Raw genomic sequence first — 20,935 nt, 5'->3', positions numbered from 1 at the left:
TTTCCGATTGTTTGGGGCATCTGGAAAAAGGCTTGTCCGGAGAAGAAAAGGTGAGCGCTACCATCATTCCTGTGTCATGCCAACAGTAAAGCATCCTGACACCATTCATGTGTGGGGTTGCTTCTCATCCAAGGGAGTGGGCTCACTCAAAATTCTGTCCAAAAACACAGCCATGAATAAAAAATGGTACCAAAACACCCTCCAACAGCAACTTCTTCCAACAACCCAACAACAGTTTGGTGAAGAACAATGCATTTTCCAGCACGATGGAGCACCGTGCCATAAGGCAAAAGTGATAACTAAGTGGCTCGGGGATCAGAATGTTGAAATTTTGGGTCCATGGCCTGGAAACTCCCCAGATCTTAATCCCATTGAGAACTTGTGGTCAATCCTCAAGAGGCGGGCGGACAAACCAAAAACCCACTAATTCTGACAAACTCCAAGAAGTTATTATGAAAGAATGGGTTGCTATCAGTCAGGATTTGGCCCAGAAGTTGATTGAGAGCATGCCCAGTCGAATTGCAGAGGTCCTGAAAAAAGAAGGGCCAACACTGCAAATACAGACTCTTTGCATAAATGTCATGTAATTGTCGATAAAAGCCTTTGAAATGTATGAAGTGCTTGTAATTATATTTCAGTACATCACAGAAACAACTGAAACAAAGATCTAAAAGCAGTTTAGCAGCAAACTTTTTGAAAACTAATATTTATGTAATTCTCAAAACTTTTGGCCACGACTGTATGTATTTTCTTTTAAGATTAATTCTCATAGAAGGTATATTAGCATATGGGCTAGAAATGCTCGTTTCAGTCCATTACTGTAAGGAGGCCTTGTTTTGAGATTTCTAGAAGTCGTTATGTTGTGCTGAACTGATGCAAATGTGATATATCAATCTCTCAAGCAGGAAAACAAACGTCTGAGTATGGTTTTTATGTAAACCAGAAAAAAGTGACCTAGTTAGAAGTCAGTCATGGACATCTAAAACCAATTAAAGATGTTTTATAACATTTTATAACAGTACAAACTTAAGCATTCATTAATTTTATGATTCATTTTAGTTGCAATATTTACTAATAAATTATTAAAATCAAAAGTTGAATCTGTTAGTATTATAAAAAATGAAACAAAAGTATTGCTCATTGTTAATGTCACAAAAATGAAATTAAACCAAACATAAATATAAAGTATAGTTTTACCATGAACATGAAAGGACACCATATATATATATTATTCGGGCAGTTGGATGGATGATTTAAGATACAATACATCATTGTAATATAATGTTCTTATTTTTTTCACAAATGAATTGAACATGCATATTGTATAACCTTATTGTATAGTTTGTACCATGAACATATATATATAATATATGTGTGTGTGTGTGTAGTGTGTGTGTGTGTGTGGTGGTGTGTGTGTGTGTGTGTGTGGTGTGTGTGTGTGTGTACCAAACTGGGTTTAATAATTATTTAATAAAACATAAAAATTAAAAACAAAAATAATTTTTTTTTATGATACATAGAAGGGTTTACCAAACTGGGTTTATGAGTTATTTATTAAATCATAAAAATTAAAAATTTAAATAATTAGTTTTATCATAAAATATATAAAAACCAAAAATATTTTTATTATGTTATTTGTTTAGCTAAATGTAATGTAAACATTAATCGATATCAGAGAATCGTGAATGTGAAAGTGTTGTTAAATTATGGGAATATCAACTGAAAATCTCATGGGTTACTTAAAGTAAATATTTTAGGTCAAATGGGTTTAGCTGACAAAAGAAGTTAGGGAATCCCTGATGTATCTGTTATATATGCACTAACCACTGCTCCACAGCTCTGACAGAAATATGTTTTTGAAGATGAAGGCTAATGATATCTTACTGAATATGACTCGGTGTGATGTTTAACACTGCAGCTGTGAATACTCTGTTAAATTTATTTAGTTGTTAATTATGCAGCGATCTTACTGCTGTCATAAATTAGAGACGGTGTTGAAGTCACAGACATCTTTGAACTACATTCTTACAAATTAATGAGATGTAATAAATAAATAACAAATGACAAGTGCAAATAATGATGCTGAGTTGTCTTGTCTCTAATTCTCTGACAGAATTCATCAGTTTGCTGAGATGTACAGTCAGAAAATGGGCATCCGCTCCTCGGTTCTGCTCAAGACCCTGTGGGGCGATTTCTACCTCAACGCCAAAGCCCAAAAAATCATGAAGGGAGCTCAGGTACTGTCTTACACTTTTTAACAATACTTTGGTATACTTTAAAACACCATATAAAAACAATTGCAAAACAGCAAAATTTCCATGATAGTACAATCTGATGCCATCCTTATGCCATTGTTTCACCACAGTATGGGTTTTCAATAGGGTCATGTTGTTTTTCACTTAAGAAAATATATTTTTTGTACTTTATTTTCAGACAACAGTGTTTATGCAGTGTTTATTAAGGCCTTAAAAGGTTTTAAATTGGAGCAGAAAGTCTTAAATTCATAAAATTATGGCATTAAATGTTGAGTTTACATTCCGGCTCAAATTTTTGATTTTGTCAATATTTTTTCTGAAGAAAGATATACATATATAGTGATGAAAGCCAAAATATTAAATGTCACCGATGTATATTCACTGAGTCATCCACTATTTCGTATTGCATACCCTTCAATGTGTTACTTAAATTGACCTTAAAATAGTCTTTAAAAGTCTTACTGTACATTTACCTTCATCAGACCTGCAGACATTCGGGAAAGGTCTGTGTTGTGGTGCATTAAAGGGTTAGTTCACCCAAATATTAAAATTATGTCATTAATGACTCACCCTCATGTCGTTCCAAACCCGTAAGACCTCCATTCATCTTCAGAACACACAGTTTAAGTTATTTTGATTTAGTCTAGAGCTTTCTGACCCTCCATTGAAAATGTATGTACGGTATCCACGTCCAGAAAGGTAATAAAAACATCATCAAAGTAGCCATGTGACATCAGAGGGTCCGTTAGAATTTACTGAAGCATCGAAAATACATTTTGTTCCAAAAATAACAAAAATTACGACTTTATTCCGCTTTTCTTCTCTTCGGGTGGAGTGTGAACGCGACTGCTGTGACTGTTGACGTACGACGCTGCTGACGTGTTTTCTGGTGCGCCCAATAACAAAGATAACAGTCAGCAGCGTCCGTCAACAGTCACAGCAGTCGCGTTCACAACAGGACCCGGAAGAGAAGAAAAAGAAGCGGAATAAAGCGCATAATTTTTGTTATTTTGGGACACGAAATTGCAGATTCGATGCTTCAATATATTCTAACGGACCCTCTGAGGTCACATGGACTACTTTGATGATTGTTTTTAATACCTTTCTGGACGTGGACAGTATACCGTCACATACATTCTCAATGGAGGGACTGAAAGCTCTAGGACTAAATCTAAAATATCTTATACTGTGTTCCGAAGATGAACGGACGGTCTTACGGGTTTGGAACGACATGAGGGTGAGTCATTAATGACATAATTTTAATATTTGGCTGAACTAACCCTTTAAATGCTGAAAGAGCTGCAGCTTTCAATAGAGTGTTTGTCACATTACATACTTTGAAATGTTGAAGCAGCCACATCTCTCTGCTGTTCCCTTTTGAGTGACTGACAGGAAGTGGGCTGACAGAGCTACATGAGTGATGTGACAGCAGAGACCCTCCATTAGATGCTCTGGGTTTGTAGTGCCATTTAGGGCATTCAGATATGCCGTAGTTATGCTAATGGATGTCAGTTACCTCAATGAAACCTCACCTTAATAACTAGAGAGCACACACACACACACACACACACACACACACATTAGTCTAGAACATCCTCTCCCTTCCCATGAACAAATGATCTGAACAAAGCAGACCTGAATACAGTGTTATAACAGGATACGATAACGTGACTCTCATGTTTTGAATTTGGGTTTATTATTATGACACATGAAAATTATATTGAGTGATTTGACTTCACACTTCTATGATGGACTTGTTTTATATTTCTGAATTAAAGTGCATTAATAAAAATCAAAAGTTTGGGGTCAGTAAGATTTTTTTTTATTTTAATACTTTTGAAAAAAGTCTCTTCTGCTCACCAAAACTGCATTTATTTGATTAAAAAATACAGTAAAGACAGTATTATTGTGAAATATTATTACAATTTAAAAGAAAACAGCACTTACTTGAAATAGATTTTTTCTAACATTTAACTTTTTTTTTTTTTAGGAAATTAAAAGGTTTTTAAATTTTTAAAATCAATCACCGACCTTGACAGAAAGTTCTTTTGTGGTCTGTCTATTTGCATATTGTGATTTGGCCCTTTCTTGCATCTGTTCATCATTGATAACCTCGTTTGCACTGTAAAGACTGTTTAACATATAAATCTTGGTTTTACTTATTGATCCTCTTTCCTGTACATTTGTGAGCAGTGGCCACATTTAAAGCATGTGGATTTGAAAAGATTTTGCAAAAGTGTATATCCTGAAGTTCATTTGTCATTGTCCCATAAACAATATGAGGATATCTTGTGCATTGGTTAAGAAGAACCCTCTTGTTGAAGATGTTTTCAGTAATGCAGGACAAGGATCTGAATAATGAATCATAATGGATGAATGAAAGATCTAAGCCTCAGTCCGCAGTTACCAGATTATTTGGCTTGCTAGTCGTACAACACTCAAAAAAAAAAGTCTTCATCCCAGACTGATCAATCACTGTCATTATTCTGCTCTGGAAGACAGATCTCATTCAGAGAGACTTGGTTATGCAGGGCGATGTGACCTCCAGACAGCAACATTGATTTGCGGGACTGATAGAGTCAAGTCTAACTTAAGCCTTTAAACTCATTTGAGCACTTATGTTAATGAAGAGTTTGATCCTGTTCAGCCACATCAGAGACTTTTTATTATGGCTCCAGATCTTAAAAGAAACTAATGAGTCCTTACAGTCACTGGGTTGCTTACATTTGTGTATTTGTGTTTTGTGCGTTCTCTTTTTTTTATACTGTATACTGTCCTAACGGACATCACGCTCATTAGATCCCTGTTTTTCTTTGTCTTCACAGTCCAAAGGAAAGAAACCTCTGTTTGTGCAGCTTGTCCTGGATAACATCTGGAGTATGTATGATGCTGTGGTCACTAGAAGGTAACTTCCTATGTATTTGTCAGTACAAATGAGAAATTTACATGAACACATGATTTGTCTTTCCACACTAAAATCAAATGTGCTGCAAAATGTAATAAAATAAATAAATAAATGTCACATACGATATTTAATATAAACTTTTTTGTATGCAGTGTATGTATGTGTGTGTGTGTGTGTATATATATATATATATATATATATATATATATATATATATATATATATATATATATATATATATAGATAAGATAAAAATAAAAAATTAGAAACATTGCAAAAGTTACTAAAAAAAGTTACTAAACCTGAAAAAACAGAAGAGTAGCACTTACGAAAATTAATACAACTTGATTACAAAATAAAAAAGTATAAGTAAAATTGCAAAATTACAAAAAAAATACTAAAATACAAAAAGTACAAATTAAAAAAAAATAAATAAATCTGAAATAAATCAAAGAAAAACTGAAATAAAAAAAGACTACTAAAAATGACAAAAGCACATAATAAAATTACTAAAATTAAAATGAAAACTTAAAATGTAAAAATAAGATTAAAATGTAAAATACAGTATTAATAAATACTGTAGTAGTATATAAATAATACTAAAATAACACGGATGGCATTAAACGGACCTCAGCAGTGCTGACATTTGCTAGTGTACAATGTTATAAAATCCAGTCATAAAATAAAACATTAAATAAACTAATAAATTCACTTTAAATGTATATTTCCTGTTTCTCTTGCACTGCATTTATACATTTCCAGGGACAAAGAAAAGGTGGAGAAGATGGTGACCTCTCTGGGGTTAAAGGTCATGTCTCGTGACCTGAGACACTCGGACCCCAAAGTGCTCCTCAGTGCCATCTGTAGCCAGTGGCTTCCTGTGTCTCAAGCTGTGCTCTGTATCCTTTACCACATATGTATATAATATATATATAATAATTTTGTGCAAACTGTGATTTTTCAGCGTTCTTGGATAAATAGAAAGCATTTACTTTAAATAATTTTTTGAAGTCCTTTTTTGTAACAATCTAAAATTATTGATCTTGCATTTATTTTCAATGTGAACTGTAATTGGTGGCATCTATAACTGCAATCTCTGAAAAACTGGGAATAAAGGAGACAAATACAGTAGATGAGAGAGATATTAGATTAGCGATAACTGCCCTAAATAAATAATGTCAACTTTTTCAGCAGTTTTCGTAGACGAGCCAGTTCTGCCATTGTTTCTCTCCGGCCGTGCGGTTGGTTATAGGCGTGTAACTTGTAATTTGAGTCACATAATTATTTTAAGTAGCTGTTCTTTGTAGTAGGATCAACTTTGAATCGTCCTAGATACAATGTTTGACTAAAACAACATAGAAGGGAAGAAATTTGCCATTTAAAGATTGGTTTAACCTCTTGGTCTTGTGTCTTGGACTGTTCAAAGGTCTACATTTCAGAGTATAGATTCTAGAAACGTACGACACACAGACCTCTGCTAATTATACACAACCTCCAGTGATGTTAGCCACTACAGCACTAGGCATTTGACTGACGTTGTCCTCCTCCTCAGCCGTCAGCCGTCCTGCCGTGATCTCTCCAGCTGTATGGGGAGGAAACTCACAACCGACGGCTATTAGACGGCTCCTTCTGCGCCGATATGATTGACAAATACACGCCTCGCAATTACTGAGGTGACAGGTGCTCGGAGAGACACGCCACTGCGATTAATGCTTTTGGCAATGTCAGTTGTTCCCCTAAACATGTAATTGAGTGATTCTCAAAATACTTTGCAAATGTACAATTTTGGTCCACTTGGCAGGTGTTTTATGTTTGCGTGTTGTTTTTTTTTGTAAATAGAAAATAGTTGGAACTTTTCACAGTTAAGTGAACCATTGCTTTTAAAGCATCACAGGCACAAACCTTTGCTTTTTAGTAGTGAGAACTACTATATATGTTAGATAAACTTTTATTAAATGTAAAATTGACCTGGTTTTATGATTTTAAGATTTAATTAATTTTTATTTTTTTTTTTAATGTGTTGATTTCAAATACAAATACAAATAAAAATGGTTTGCACAAAAATACTAAGTTAGCACAACTGTTATAACAATAAGAAATGTTTCTCAAATCAACATATTAGAATGATTTTTGAAGGATCATGTGACACTGAAGACTGGAGTAATAGCAAATTCAGCTTTGCCATCACAGAAATAAATTGCATTTTTAAATGTATTAAAATAAAAAATATTTCACAATATTATTGATCATATAGTCCTTTTGATTAATTAAGATCAGCCTTGGTGAGCATAAAATAATTATTTCTAAAACATTAGAAAATCTTACTGATTGACTTTATTTAAAAAAATAAAATAAATACCAAAAATAATTTAAAAAAAAAATCAGATTTTTAGAACTTGCTATTTGGACAGATCTGAAAATTTGAGCTGCATTAAATATAATTATAAAAGCATAAAATATCTTAATTTACATCCTGAGGTTGACAAGCAACATTTTTTTTTTTTTAAGGTTAGCACTTTTTTTCGGTGACCAAAAAATAAATAAATAAATAAATAAAATTTCAATACCTATTTTGTACCCTATTAGTGGAAAGGGCCAGTCGAGTGTGTTTTCTTTAACTGTTTCTCAGCAATGGTGTGTGAAAAGCTGCCCTGCCCAGCTGAGATCTCGGCGGAGAGAGTGGAAAAGCTGATGAGCGTGGGAGCGCGCAGGTTCGACTCTCTGCCTGAGAAAACGCAGGAGCTAAAAAAGGGTGAGTGCATATTAACGGCTGCAGCTGAGAACCTGTAAGCAGAGGATGTGATTCACAAAGTGTTTCCTGCCGCCAGACTCCATCTGTGAATACACAGTTTTGAAAACTCATGCTCGTATTGCACGCATGTGCTCTTTTCTCATGAAAACGTCGCCCTCAGATCTTTTCTAGCACTTTCTGCCCACTGGATTATTTCTAGGTTTACAGCACCTGTCCACTCACTGCTCTGTGAACTGTATTTGGATCCAACAGCTCCACATTTGGAGTGTGGCTTTCTTAAAGCTTTACACTGTAAAGGATTTACTTAGAAATACCTCAGAAATTGCTAATAAATTTCGCAAATAATTACAAAGACACTGCAAGCAACACTGATTAAACGTGAAATTCTGAAGTAGTATTTTCTTTTAAAACATACTTCAGTAAACTTGAAAAAAATTATATTTTACAGTGTATTATGGTGGCCTTTAGTTATGTTCCTCTTCATTGAAGGCAATATTTCACCCAGAAGATAAGTGGTATTCTGATGGTTTCACAGTATATCACAGTATTTTTCTTTTGTATGACTGGACCTTTTATAGTATTATAGTATAGGTTTATATTAGGGCTGTCACTGTCGATTATTTTGTTAATCGAGTAATTGCTCGATTATTCTGACGATAAATCGAGTAATCGGATATGTTTTGTGGTAATAAAAATAGACCTTAGCAAACAATAGATTTTAAAATTAAATATAAATGAAAAAATAGAATAAAATATTTTTCTTTTTCTATTTTTCTGAACAGAGGTTCACCTTTTTGTGTGATGTGTGAAAATAATCTTGTGCTTTTTCTGCATCATGGAAATCATAGGGCCTTAAATGATCTTTGCCATGTTAAAGACAGCAAGTTGTGTGGGCTATTTATTGTTGTGTGTTAAAGTTATAACCATTAGTAAGACGGGTGTGCAGTAAAAAGTTGTTCCCTCTAATTATACTTTATAATAAAAAAGGGAAGTGCTCCTCAATTCTAGTTTAGGGTTTGTAATATCACGCTTTAAAGTCATTTCTTATGGTGCTTGGCTGTGAAATTTGTTTGAATTCGTATTCATATGAAAAGACCATCTGTATTGTGTTCAAAGTCCAAATTGTACAATTACACTGGTGTTGCTGGCCTTAAATAAGACTTCTTCTTTAATCTGCTTGCTCTGTGTGTTTGTCCCCTGTAGCGTTTCTAGATTGTTCGGCTGATGATACGGCGCCGGTAATCGTCTTTGTGTCAAAGATGTTTGCTGTGGACTCCAAAGCTCTGCCACAGAACAAACAGAGGTATTGAACTTGCAGATGTGTCTTTTCATAAGTTATTTTAAGCGAATGTCTGTTTTTCCTAAGTTACGTGCAGTTTATTTTCAGATCAAAATTAGTTATAGAGTGATAGAAACATGGCCTGATCTGATTAAGGCTTAATATAGTTAACTATTTCTATCCTATCTACTATATATATAAGTTTGATCATTATTGTATATATATATATATATATATATATATATAAACTTTGTTAGACTAACCAGGACTTGTTACAGCACTTATATATTATTAGTTTGATCATTATTGGTTCGATTGCTTCTGTTGCCCTCAATTGTAAGCCTGTAAATTGCTTTTGGATAAAAGTATCTGCTAAATGATTTAATGTAAATTATAGTTAACTAAAACTGAAGCTAAAACTAAAATTAAGGCATAATTTCTCATTTCAGTTAAAAACTAAAACTGAAATAATAATAAAAAAAAACTGTATTGATATGAATAAATATATAAACTACTAAAAATGGCAAACACAACAAAATGTCGATTTAAAATGGAAACAAAATTGATTCCAAATATTAATACAAACTGTAATACTATCTAAGTGATATTAAAATAATACTAATCTGAGATATATATATATATATGTATGTATATATGTATTTGCTCATTTACTTATTTATTTAGTGGGGACCTAATATGAACTAATACATGCAATTCTCCAACTTTCTCAAATTGGGGTTTGTGAGGGAACTGCAGAGGGTTCATTAAATAATAAAAAATGTAAAATTAATAATAATAAAAAAATAAAGTAATTAAAAAATAAAGTATTTTATTTGTTGTCATTAACCATTAACATGAACATGTGAATGTGTCAATTAAGTTTGTCTTAAATCTCAGGGGCATATTTTAGGTTAAAGTTGTTAAGCTGGCAAAAATGTTTGCAATCCCTGCACTAGTGAAACAGGACATCATGGTGAACCACTTTTTTAAACATTTATTTCACACTTTATAAAATATAATTATTTAAAGATGTTGTTTTGATATTATTTTAAATATAGATTTCTAGCATAGCACATATGGAAAACTAGATCTTTTAAAACACTATTCACAATAAATATTTATTACAAGACATAAACAACATGTATTTTACATTATTTTTATTAATAGTTTTGTAAGCCTGAGGAACATTCACATTTCTGTCACAATGCAAACTTAGTATGTAGTGTAAGCTTAAAAAGTAGTGGTGCAGGATCTGTATTCTTTCAAAAGAAAGCACATTTTTTTTCCTATGACTATAGGATTATTTAGCAATTTATCCTGGGTGTGTGTAGCAAATGCTCTTGCAGGTTGATTTGTCACTCATATGCAGCATCACATACAAAATGAGCCTTTCTGTCTCTTGTCACATAAATATGAAGACACTGTGATTTTGTTTTGGTGGCTTAATGTGAGGAACATTCCACGTATGTGTCTCCACATGGTGTTCTGGAGAAAACAGCCTTTAGGCATCATAGATAAATGTCTAAATCTTCCACTGAGGAAAAAGACTCAGGACAGATGTTTCCTTATGTAGATGGTTTATAGGACTTTGATTTGAGTCGCTCACATAATTTACATCAGTGAAGATTAGACTGTCATTCCGACTTAAACCATGTGCAACTATGTCGCAATTCCTAAAATGTTTTATTTACTTGCATTTGCCCTTGGTGGGTGTTCATTTTGCACCTTGCAAAGGCAAAGTGCAGTAACTACACACGTTGACAAAATCAAGTGTCTTCGATTGAGATCTTTCCTGTGATGGAAGGATTTGAACTAACTTTGCTCAGATTCAGAGAGAACAGAATGTGAAATTAAAATCAAGTAAATCAAAACCTTAAAGCCATTTTTCTTAGCTCCATTGTTGGTGTAGCTATTGAGTTGTGGTTTTGCAGAGTAGTCGGACACTTTCAGTATATAAAAATGCTGTTTGATCCTGTTTGATTTCCTTAGAAAGAGGTTATTCCAGTACCATAAACACTACTGGTCAAAAGTTTGGAATAATTAAGATTATTAAGTAAAACATACTGAAATAATGTTTATTTTCAAAAAGTACATTGGCATTCAAAAGTATGGGGTTGGTAAAGTTTATTTTTTTAATGTTTTTGAAGTCTCTATGCTCACCAAGGCTGCACTTATTTGATCAAAAATACAGCAAAAACAGAAATATTGTGAAATATTATTACAGTTTAAAAAACAGTTTAATATATTTTAAAATGTAATTTATTCCTGTGATTCAATACTGAATTTTCAGCATCATTACTCCAGTCTTCAGTGTCAATAATGGTTCTTATTATTATCAGTGTTAAAAACCATTTTTGGTGATTAATATTTATTTTTCAAATATATTCAAATAAAAAAATAGGAAAAATTATTTGAAAAAAAAAAATCTGTTATTTAAAATTTTAATTTTTCTAATTTATTTTAATTTATTTAAAATATTTTTTCATTAAATAAACATAGCCTTGGGAGAAGAGACTTATTTTAAAAACATAAAAAAAAAATCTTAATTATTTTCAAACTTTTGACTGGTATTATAAGTAGAGTTCTGATAAAAATTTCACAAAATTCAGCGGGTATAAAAATACTGTGGAAATTCCAGATTATCCTGTGGGATCTTATTTAATTCCCGTTAGGATTCTTTTAGGTTTGGTTCCATATGATAAGAGAAATTCCAAAAGGAATCCTACGTACATTCCTTCAGGCTTTTGTCAAGAACGAGAGCTGTAAGATCCTGAATAATAGATGTGTGTGTGTGTGTGTGTGTGTGTGTGTGTGTGTGTGTGTGTTTGAGTAAATTTGCTATAGCCCTTGGGTTCTACAAACTTAATGGACTTTGGCCAAACAGTGATGTAGTACTTGATCGATACGGCACCACATTTGCTCTGTGTGTGTGTGTGTGTGTGTGTGTGTGTGTGTGTGTGTGTGTGAAGGCAAGTTTATGCTGCTTTGTTGTTGGACCATCAGAATTAATATCCTAAGGTAATGTCGCTGGCTTAGATCCGGTCCCTGTTGATGTCCTTTGTGTCTGGACTCAACTTAAATGTTTTTCAGCTTTTATTTTAAGTAAGGTGACGTTGTGTCAGCGCTGAGGAACAATGCCCGTCGCAGATCCGAGAGCAGACGCTAGATGGTGCTCTCAGCCACGTCAGACTCCTCACATGACCCCGGATCTGAGGACAGGAGCTGCTCAGACTCTTTGTTGTGGAGTCAGTGTGTCAGTCAGCTCACAGACGGGAACTAAAGCAGACAGCCCCTTTAGGACTGACCTCAGATCAGACGTTTTCCATCATTCACTGGTTTAGGTGGAACTGTAAAATTAAATTAGATGGCGTTGCAGATAATTCAGTCAAGTGGATCTTTGTTTCCATCTGTGTCTTTTTAAACATTCCACCCACTCACAAAATCTTACACTTACATACGTGCTTTGTCTGTCTGGTGTTTTCTGCCCTTTTGTTCTTGCATTCTGTCTTCTGTCTCACCTTCTCCAGTAGGTGACAGCCTGGAGTAGACTAAAATACTACTGCCCAGCCTGGAACGATTTTAGGGCCTTTGTTCTCACCCTTTGACCTCACCCACGCTCTTTCATGTCGAGTGGGTAGTCGTGAGGCTGGACACTCGACGCTATGGCACACTGATGTCAAAGCGAATTGTCTGAACTTTAATGGGTGGAGAGACAGTTGCACTTTTGATCAGTAGAAGCAGATGGCTTGGGCAAACCCGGACGGTGTTGTTTTGATAGATGGGGCTGTGGATGGTGTGTAGACGCTTTATAGACTGCATGTAGCGTTTCTTTGGCTGCAGGAGCTCCTGTGTAGCATTAGACTGAACTGCAGATAATAAAATCCATGTTTGCGTAGAGCAAGAAGAGTGATTGGACACATGCATGTGACTGTCAGAACTCACATGTAAAAAAAACTGCTCTGGAGTATTGAGATGGGAAACTGTAAGCTGGTTAAACGTAATGAGTCAAGATGAAATGCTGTTTTTGTTTACTGCTGCAATGTGCAATGTGACATATTACATAGCATAACAGAATATTCAGTGGTGTGCTTTTAGGAATTGATTGGATCATGAAAAATGGGCTTGGCTGAAAAGCCTGGTGGTTGGAGATATATATTTATGTATTTGGAATTGGTAGTATTTTTTTAATGCTCACCAAGGCTGCATTTATTTGATGAAAAATGCAGTAAAAACAGTAAAAGAATATTATTACAAGTCTCTTATGCTTGCCAAGGCTGCATTTATTTGATTAATAACACAGTAAAAACAGAAATAATGTGAAATATTGTTTTGAAATAATTATCTTTCTGGCTCCAAACTTACATATTCCCTTATTTGACAGGATAGTGGAGATGTGACAGGAAAGTACAGGGAGAGAGGATTAATATACAGAAATTAATCAATCCTATGAATTGATAAATCAGTTATAGAAATGTGCATAAGTAGAGTCAGTTTTGATTTGATTCATGGGAACATGATTTTCTTGGTCTTATGAAATAAAAAAAAAAAAAAAAAAAGTTTGTATGTAGATGTAATGTTTGTCCACATTGCTCAATGCACTGAACTCTACTGAGCAAAGCTTCAAGCCAGTGTTAATGCCGGCTGTGTGTTGTGTGCAGGTCAAGCATGGTAACGCTATGCTCAAAGTTCAACTTTGACCCCATCTGACACTGACCTTTCACATTGTTATCATTACATAGGCAGTGCCGAAAGAAGAGAAGCTGGAGAGATTTGTACTATAATATGTCAAATCCGTATTATGACATTCAGATCACAATCAAACGTTTATACATATTAGATATTCTGTGCAAATTATTTGTAAAACTGTGTTTTAATGCTTTAATGTTCACAGCTTGAACATTTTCTGATCTCAATTTCAATTTTTTTTCATAATTATGACTTTTTAATATCATAATATGCCATGTTAATTTAAAATGTTTACTTTTTATATAATAATTGAGTTTTTGTCATATTTTCTACTTTAGGTTATGACTTATCTCAATATCTACTTTTGTCTTCATTTCAACTAGTAATAGACCTTTTATTCATTTTTATTCTAAAATGTTTACTATGTGTCATAATTACGACTAATAATTTAGATTTATCATAATTATTAATCTCATAAATATGTTTTTTTTTTTTTTGTAAATTTAGATTTTTTTTAATGTGATAATTATGAATTTTTATCTATTTATATTTTTGACTTTTTAATGTGATGGTTATGATTTTTTTCATTTTATTAATTAATTAATTTATTTATTTATTTTACTTTTTTGTCATAATTTCAAATTTTTATAATTATGACGTCATAAATGTGCTTACTTTAACTTTTGCATGTGTGTTCATGTAAGCATTTTAAGTGAAACCAAGTGATTTCTCTTCCCAGCGCCATCAAAACATCCACTGACTGAAAGAGACGCATTAAATTTAGCGCTGTGATTTTCAAATGCCAGTTTCCCTCGCCACTTTTGATGCTTAAATACCTTCTACTCCGTGTGTTTCGAGCAATGTCTAGCTCGATGGAGGTCAACCTTATTTCCTTCGGCTCTGCTAGAGCCATCGAGGGATGAGTGTGATTTGTGAACGGAAAAAAATCTGGGCCGCGGTAATGTACTCCTGTTTATTCAGTCTAACATCATACAGTTTCCTTCAATCAAGAATGCTGCGGTTAATATGCCACCGTATTTCGGACTTGACCGCCAGCTCCCTGCTTCTCCTCCCTGGCAAGTGTGAGAAAGAGATTCAGAGAGGAGCTGGGCGGCTCTTTAGTGTGTTTGTGGGTCTTTTTATCTTCATTGTTTGCTTGTGTTCACTCTCTGTTGTACTCAGTCACCGTCTCACCCACCTTTTCTCCAGAAAGACACTCTCTCTTGCTGTCTTTGTTACTTTTCCCCGTTTCCTCGCTCTCTCTCTGTCTCATCTTTGTTCTGATCTTAAAGCAGTCAGGGTCAGGGTATCCACGCATAAAGTTTCTCCCTGACCTGGGATGATCTTTTTTTCTGTCTCATGTCTGTGGAGTCTCTGTCCTAAACACACACACACACACACACACACACAAACACCTGGGTGTTTCTTCAACTACGCCCACTTTTGTGTCCCTTTTGTGTTCAATAGATAATTAATTAAAGACGTTAATACATTGTATAAATCACTGACCTGCAGACCACAGAAATTCATTTTATTTTTTAATTTTTTTTATTTTCTTATTTGTATAAGTGAAGCAAAAAAAAAAAAATTCTGTCTAATTATATTATATTGAAGAAGAAATGATATGTTGATACTGTATGTTCACACATTGGAAATGGCATTTAAGATACTTTTTAAAAATTATATATATTATATATATATATATATATATATATATATATATATATATATATATATATATATATATATATATAATTTTAAAAAAGTATCTTGAATGCCATTTCCAATGTGTGAACATACAGTATCAACATATCATTTCTTCTTCTTATTTTTTACTATACATAAAACGCTAGCTGTGAAGTTACAAATTAGTTTGCTGTTTTGTTCTAAAAATGCTTAAATTGTCATTTCCATTGTAGAATTAGTGGTGATTTGAGATGTGGTGGAAATGTGTTCATGGCAGTTTAGGGTAAAAAAAGAAACCTTGACAGAACTCCTGGACAGTTTTTGTAGACAGCTAAAATAAATGAGTGAGTTTGAAAAGGTTATTTAAGGGAGTTTCATTTCTAGGGGCCAAAAGTGCCCATAGTTGAAGAAACACCCATCTATTTGTTTTCTTGGCTCTGTGAGTGTTTCTGCTGCGAGTGAAGGGTGGGGGAGGTGCGAGGTCTGAAGGATGACATCATCTTTTGTGAGGACAGCTTTTAGCTTGTAAATGAGCTTTTCTTCCATATTTTCTTTTGAAACATCATATCTAAAAGTGATCGTCCATAAGCACATTAGCCCGATAGCATCAAGTGCATGTAGACACTCTCACATCAGATGACCTTTGACCCTTTGGAGTGAGCTGATAAAACTAAGAGAAAGGGGCATTGCAAACACAGAAAGGCTGAGAAAATGGACATAAAGTGTTCGTTTAGACCACAATGCATCTCAGATTTCAGCCTGTAAAGTAACGACGGCAGCAGCTGCTAGCATTATACCCTGACCCACATTTCAGCCTTTACATATCAAAACAGTGTTATTTAAGCAAACCCAGATATCCTGTGCTGGAGGGAGACTCTGGCAAGAGCAGCAGTGTTCACTTGATTCTTCGTCTTGATTTGATAGAGGCTTCTATTGAGTGAGTTTTGTGAGTTTTCGAGCTCATACGAAACATACCAGGAGTAAACTGTTTGTTTGCTCGGTTTGCATCAGAGAACATGTTTTTTATGTCTTTGTTTGTAATGAAGCATTTATTGAAAATCCCTTGTGGATGCCTGTTTGACTGACTTGTAGCCTGAAAAAAAATCCTACATACCCAGATTTCCTTTTTTTTTTTAATACCTAATGTAATTCTTTTTATATATATATATATATATATGCATTTCCTATCAATTCATTGGTTTGAATTTGAATTGGAATAGTTTAGTTTAGATTAGTTGGAAATGGACAGTTTACAATTTTTAACATAAATTTTTCCATTTAAAGCACTGTACCAGATTCAGCCAGCTAATTATCATCAAATTGATCAACCGGATTAATTAAATTTATTGAATTGCCCTCAAAAAATAAATAAATGAATAAATTAAAATTAAATGAAAAATAATTTATTTATTTATTTACCTGTATAGACAACTGTTTAGAAGTTTGGGGTTTTAATTATTTGTATTTATCTATTTATTTATCTATTTATTTATTTATTTTATTCAGCAAGGATGCATTAAGTTGATCACAAGTCATTTATACCGTTACAAAAAAATTATATTTCCATGAAATGTTGTTCTTTTTGAACTTTCTATTCCTCAAAGGATCCTAAAGAAAATGTATCACATTTTCCAAAAAAAAAAAAAAATATATATATTAAGCAGTTTCCAACAGTTTCCAACATTGATAATAATAGGAAATGTTTCTTGAGCAGCAAATCAGCATATCAGAATGATTTCTGAAGGATCATGTGACACTGAAGACTGGAATAATGATGCTGAAAATTCAGCTTTACATCACAGAAATAAATTATATTCTAAAATATATTCAAATAGAACACAGTTATTTAATTTTTTTTTTTTTTTTTTTTACACAATATTACAGCTTTTACTGTATTTTTGATCGGATAAATGCATGAATAAATTATTTCAAAAACATTGTTAGTATTTGTTGGTGATTCAAAAAAATATATTTTGCTCTATCTGAACATTAAGAAAAAATACGAGTAGTTATGCCTTTCTTTCCATTCAGTATTTCTTGTTCAGATTTGACATCCTGCCTGTCACCTCAGTTCATTGTGAGGAATTGAATGGCGCACACGGCTGACACATACTCAGGTCAAGTCTGTTTTTTTTTGCTCTCCTTTTTTCCAATTGAATGAACTTCATCAGGAAACTTGCAAAGCACAAATGCATTCCTCCACCTTTGGGGTTGCCATGGCAATGATCAATGTGGGTCAGTGTGTGTGTGTGTGGTATTTGATTTGGTGTGTGGGAGTGTTGTCAGCCCCTCTTAAACATGCCCTGCATAGAACGCTAATATGTTGGCTCGCCTGATTGGCTGCTGGGTGCCAGGGTTTTTATTAATGGCACAAGGCAGTCGGTAGGCAGAAAATTGGTTGGGCTGTTCACAGCTCACATGCACAGAATCATACATATGAAAAAAAAAAAAAAAAAATAATAATATATAATATATAATATATATATATATATATATATATATATATATATAGCATATATAGCAATGAGCAAATTAGCTTTTAGAATCATAAGTTAAGCTTCAGATACATTGGTCATGGTAGGATGCTTAGATTTCTTAAGAATTTTATATATATATATATAATTATTATTATTAGTAATATATATATATATAATTATTATTATTAGTATTATTATTATTATTAATTTTATTAGATACAACAGTGGAAATTTGGTCCGATTTGTGTGCTTTGGTTCTTTCAAGCCCAGCAGTTGCTTATATGTCTAATCATTTTTATGTAGCATATTTATTGTATATGAAATTTAATTAAACTGTAAAATGTAGATATTGAATTGGCAGATTTCCATCATAACAGTTGTTTCCTGTGGAAAACATCTTTAGTTTAATGTCTTGCGGGGTGATTAAGTGTTTTGCAAGTAGTTTGTGTTTTATGTGTACTGATTTAGAAATGATTTATATTTCCATTCCTCTGCCATTTTTTTTTTTTTTTGGCTTCCTTTGGGAATATATATATATATATATATAAAAAATCAATCCAGCTTGTGGTTTTTAAAGACTTCGCTGTAAGGTTCTGTACCCATTACTTCATGACCACAGTGGCCGAGCTTGTAAACGAGCTTCATGCTGTTTCCATTATTGCCAATAAGCGACACATTCAGACCTTTGAAAAGGAAAACATGACGATTCGCAGAATGACTGAAATGAAACGCTACATGATTGAAACACTAATATAGGGGAAGTTGAGAAAAGGAGGAAAGTGGGTAAAAATCTGTTGAGTGTGATTAAGACCTAAAACAGTTTATTTATGGTTGATTTCGCACTTGTACGTAGTTGCTATTGCACTACAATTTAAAAAGAACAGAATAATAGCTTTTAAAGTAGGGAACTTGAGGTTTTCCTCTGGACTGTGTCCTATTATAATGTAATTAATGCATCCCAAATGTGTGATTAATATTTCAACATGGCAGTGTTCTCTCAAATCATCATAACTAGCTTTGTTTATGACTGTGAATTTACAGTCTGCACTTTCCGTGAATACTATTGACTTTATCCTATTATTTTTTCTCTAGCATTAGAGACACAAAGATCAGCTTTTTGACCTTGTTACCCAAGTTGTATCAGTCATCAAAAATAATCTTATTATTATTCTTATTATATTTTTTATTAGTACTATTATTAGAATATTTTTTTTTAATTAATGGTAAAATATGTTTACATTTAATCCCACACTAGCTAATCCCTACTGAGTGACCACTGCAACCCTGTTCTGTTTAATTTAATTAAATTGGATTTAATTTTATTTAAAAAAATGTTTTTATTATTTCTGTTTATTGAAAATAACAAAACAACATAAAATTTTAAAAAATAAAATAATTTTATAATATGTAGAATCATAACTTTTAGTCAGCCCTACTACAAACATCTTAGTTAAAAAATTTAATTAATTTTATTTTAAATTAAATTATTTTATTTTATTATTTCTGTTTATTGAAAATAACAAAACAACATAAAATTTTATAAAATAAAATTATTTTATAATATGTAGAATCATAACTTTCTTTAGTCAGCCCTACTACAAGCATCTTAGTAAAAAAAAAAATAAAAACAAGTAAACAAGTTTTTTTTTTGTCTGAATTCATAAGAATCATAACTCACTTTGGTCAATGCTGAGCTGAAACTTTTGTTATCAATTACAGCTTGTTTGGCAGGTGTTTTGCAGTGTCATAAAAACTAAACTCGATGACCTTCATGATCAGTGCTATGTTTGGCAAGATTCTTCCAACCAATTTCAGCAAGTATGCTGTGTTAACTACATAGGATCTATATTATGTTCCTCTTGCAGCGTCCCTCTTGATGATTTGTTTATGGTCTGTAAGCAGCATTCATCTGTCATCTCCTCAGATGGAGTCATTATTCTGCTTTAGATGAGTCCTTAACAAATCTGGCAGTGGTTTGGAAGTAAACATGGTTTAAATCTTCTATTGGATCTACTGCCTAGGAGCATAAAAGCACATTATTAATGTTTTATGTAGGCTAGTTTCAAGCTATGGTAACTCTTTGGTGTGTTAAGAACTGAGCCAGTTTTTCTTCCGACTGGTTTGACTTTGAGCAATTTGAGATTTATATCTCAAACGATTGTATGAGTTTGGTGTTCTATTAAAGCTTGTCTGTAGCTCCCTTTTGTTCTTATAATGGCATGTCTTCTTCTTTTTGAAATAGAAATTCTTGAATCAATTCACTTATCTTTGCAGCTGAAATTGGATGTCTTTGATAATGACCAGCGCAAAAACTGCTCGTCTTGGATTTTTGGGGGGTTTGGCTATTTCTTTAAGCTTTTATGTTATATTTACTCTCTGTAGTTGGTCAAAAATAACCTTTTGGATGTTAATGAATGATTTCATTTAATTGACCATATTATTTGACAGTAAACAGAGGCTAAAACATGGAAAACATCCATGTTCAACATCATTATGTTTGGCATATGCTTTAAAATTGTGCAATGATCTATTATCAGGGTTGAACAAATTAGAAAATTTGCAGTTTTGTGAGTTGGAATTTGAATCGAATTGGACATATCCAACAGGAAGTTGAATATAAAATTAAAAGGAAATCAAAGTTACAAAATTACAATTCTGAGAATAGTAATTATGATAATATTCTTTTTAATTTATAAATTGATTTTTTTAATTCATTGAATATTTTTTTCCAATTAATTATTAATTAGCCATATAGTTAATAAACAAACATGCAAAAGCATAGTTTTTTTCAAATTGCAATTTTTACTGAATGTATGTGTATGTCTCTGACTACATGTACACACTTAGTGTATATATATAAGTGTGTGTGTGTGTGTGTGTAGTCGTAAACATTTT

The 20,935-nt window shown here is 32.9% G+C and overlaps 1 protein-coding gene across 1 annotated transcript in view; it reads left to right on the top strand.

Moving 5' to 3' along the window:
* LOC109046564 (elongation factor-like GTPase 1) overlaps window positions 1-20,935 on the top strand; it is a 90,250-nt gene that overhangs the window by 8,198 nt on the left and 61,117 nt on the right. The window contains exons 8-12 of the mRNA XM_042759483.1: window positions 2,114-2,237; window positions 5,081-5,160; window positions 5,923-6,059; window positions 7,790-7,912; window positions 9,116-9,215. Of these exons, the coding sequence (XP_042615417.1) occupies window positions 2,114-2,237; window positions 5,081-5,160; window positions 5,923-6,059; window positions 7,790-7,912; window positions 9,116-9,215 (564 nt within the window). The remainder of the gene's footprint in view (window positions 1-2,113; window positions 2,238-5,080; window positions 5,161-5,922; window positions 6,060-7,789; window positions 7,913-9,115; window positions 9,216-20,935) is intronic.

This window comes from Cyprinus carpio, chromosome A7, assembly GCF_018340385.1.
Source record: "Cyprinus carpio isolate SPL01 chromosome A7, ASM1834038v1, whole genome shotgun sequence".
NCBI classification, from domain to species: Eukaryota; Metazoa; Chordata; class Actinopteri; order Cypriniformes; family Cyprinidae; genus Cyprinus; species Cyprinus carpio.
This window is presented reverse-complemented; position numbering and strand designations above follow the sequence as displayed.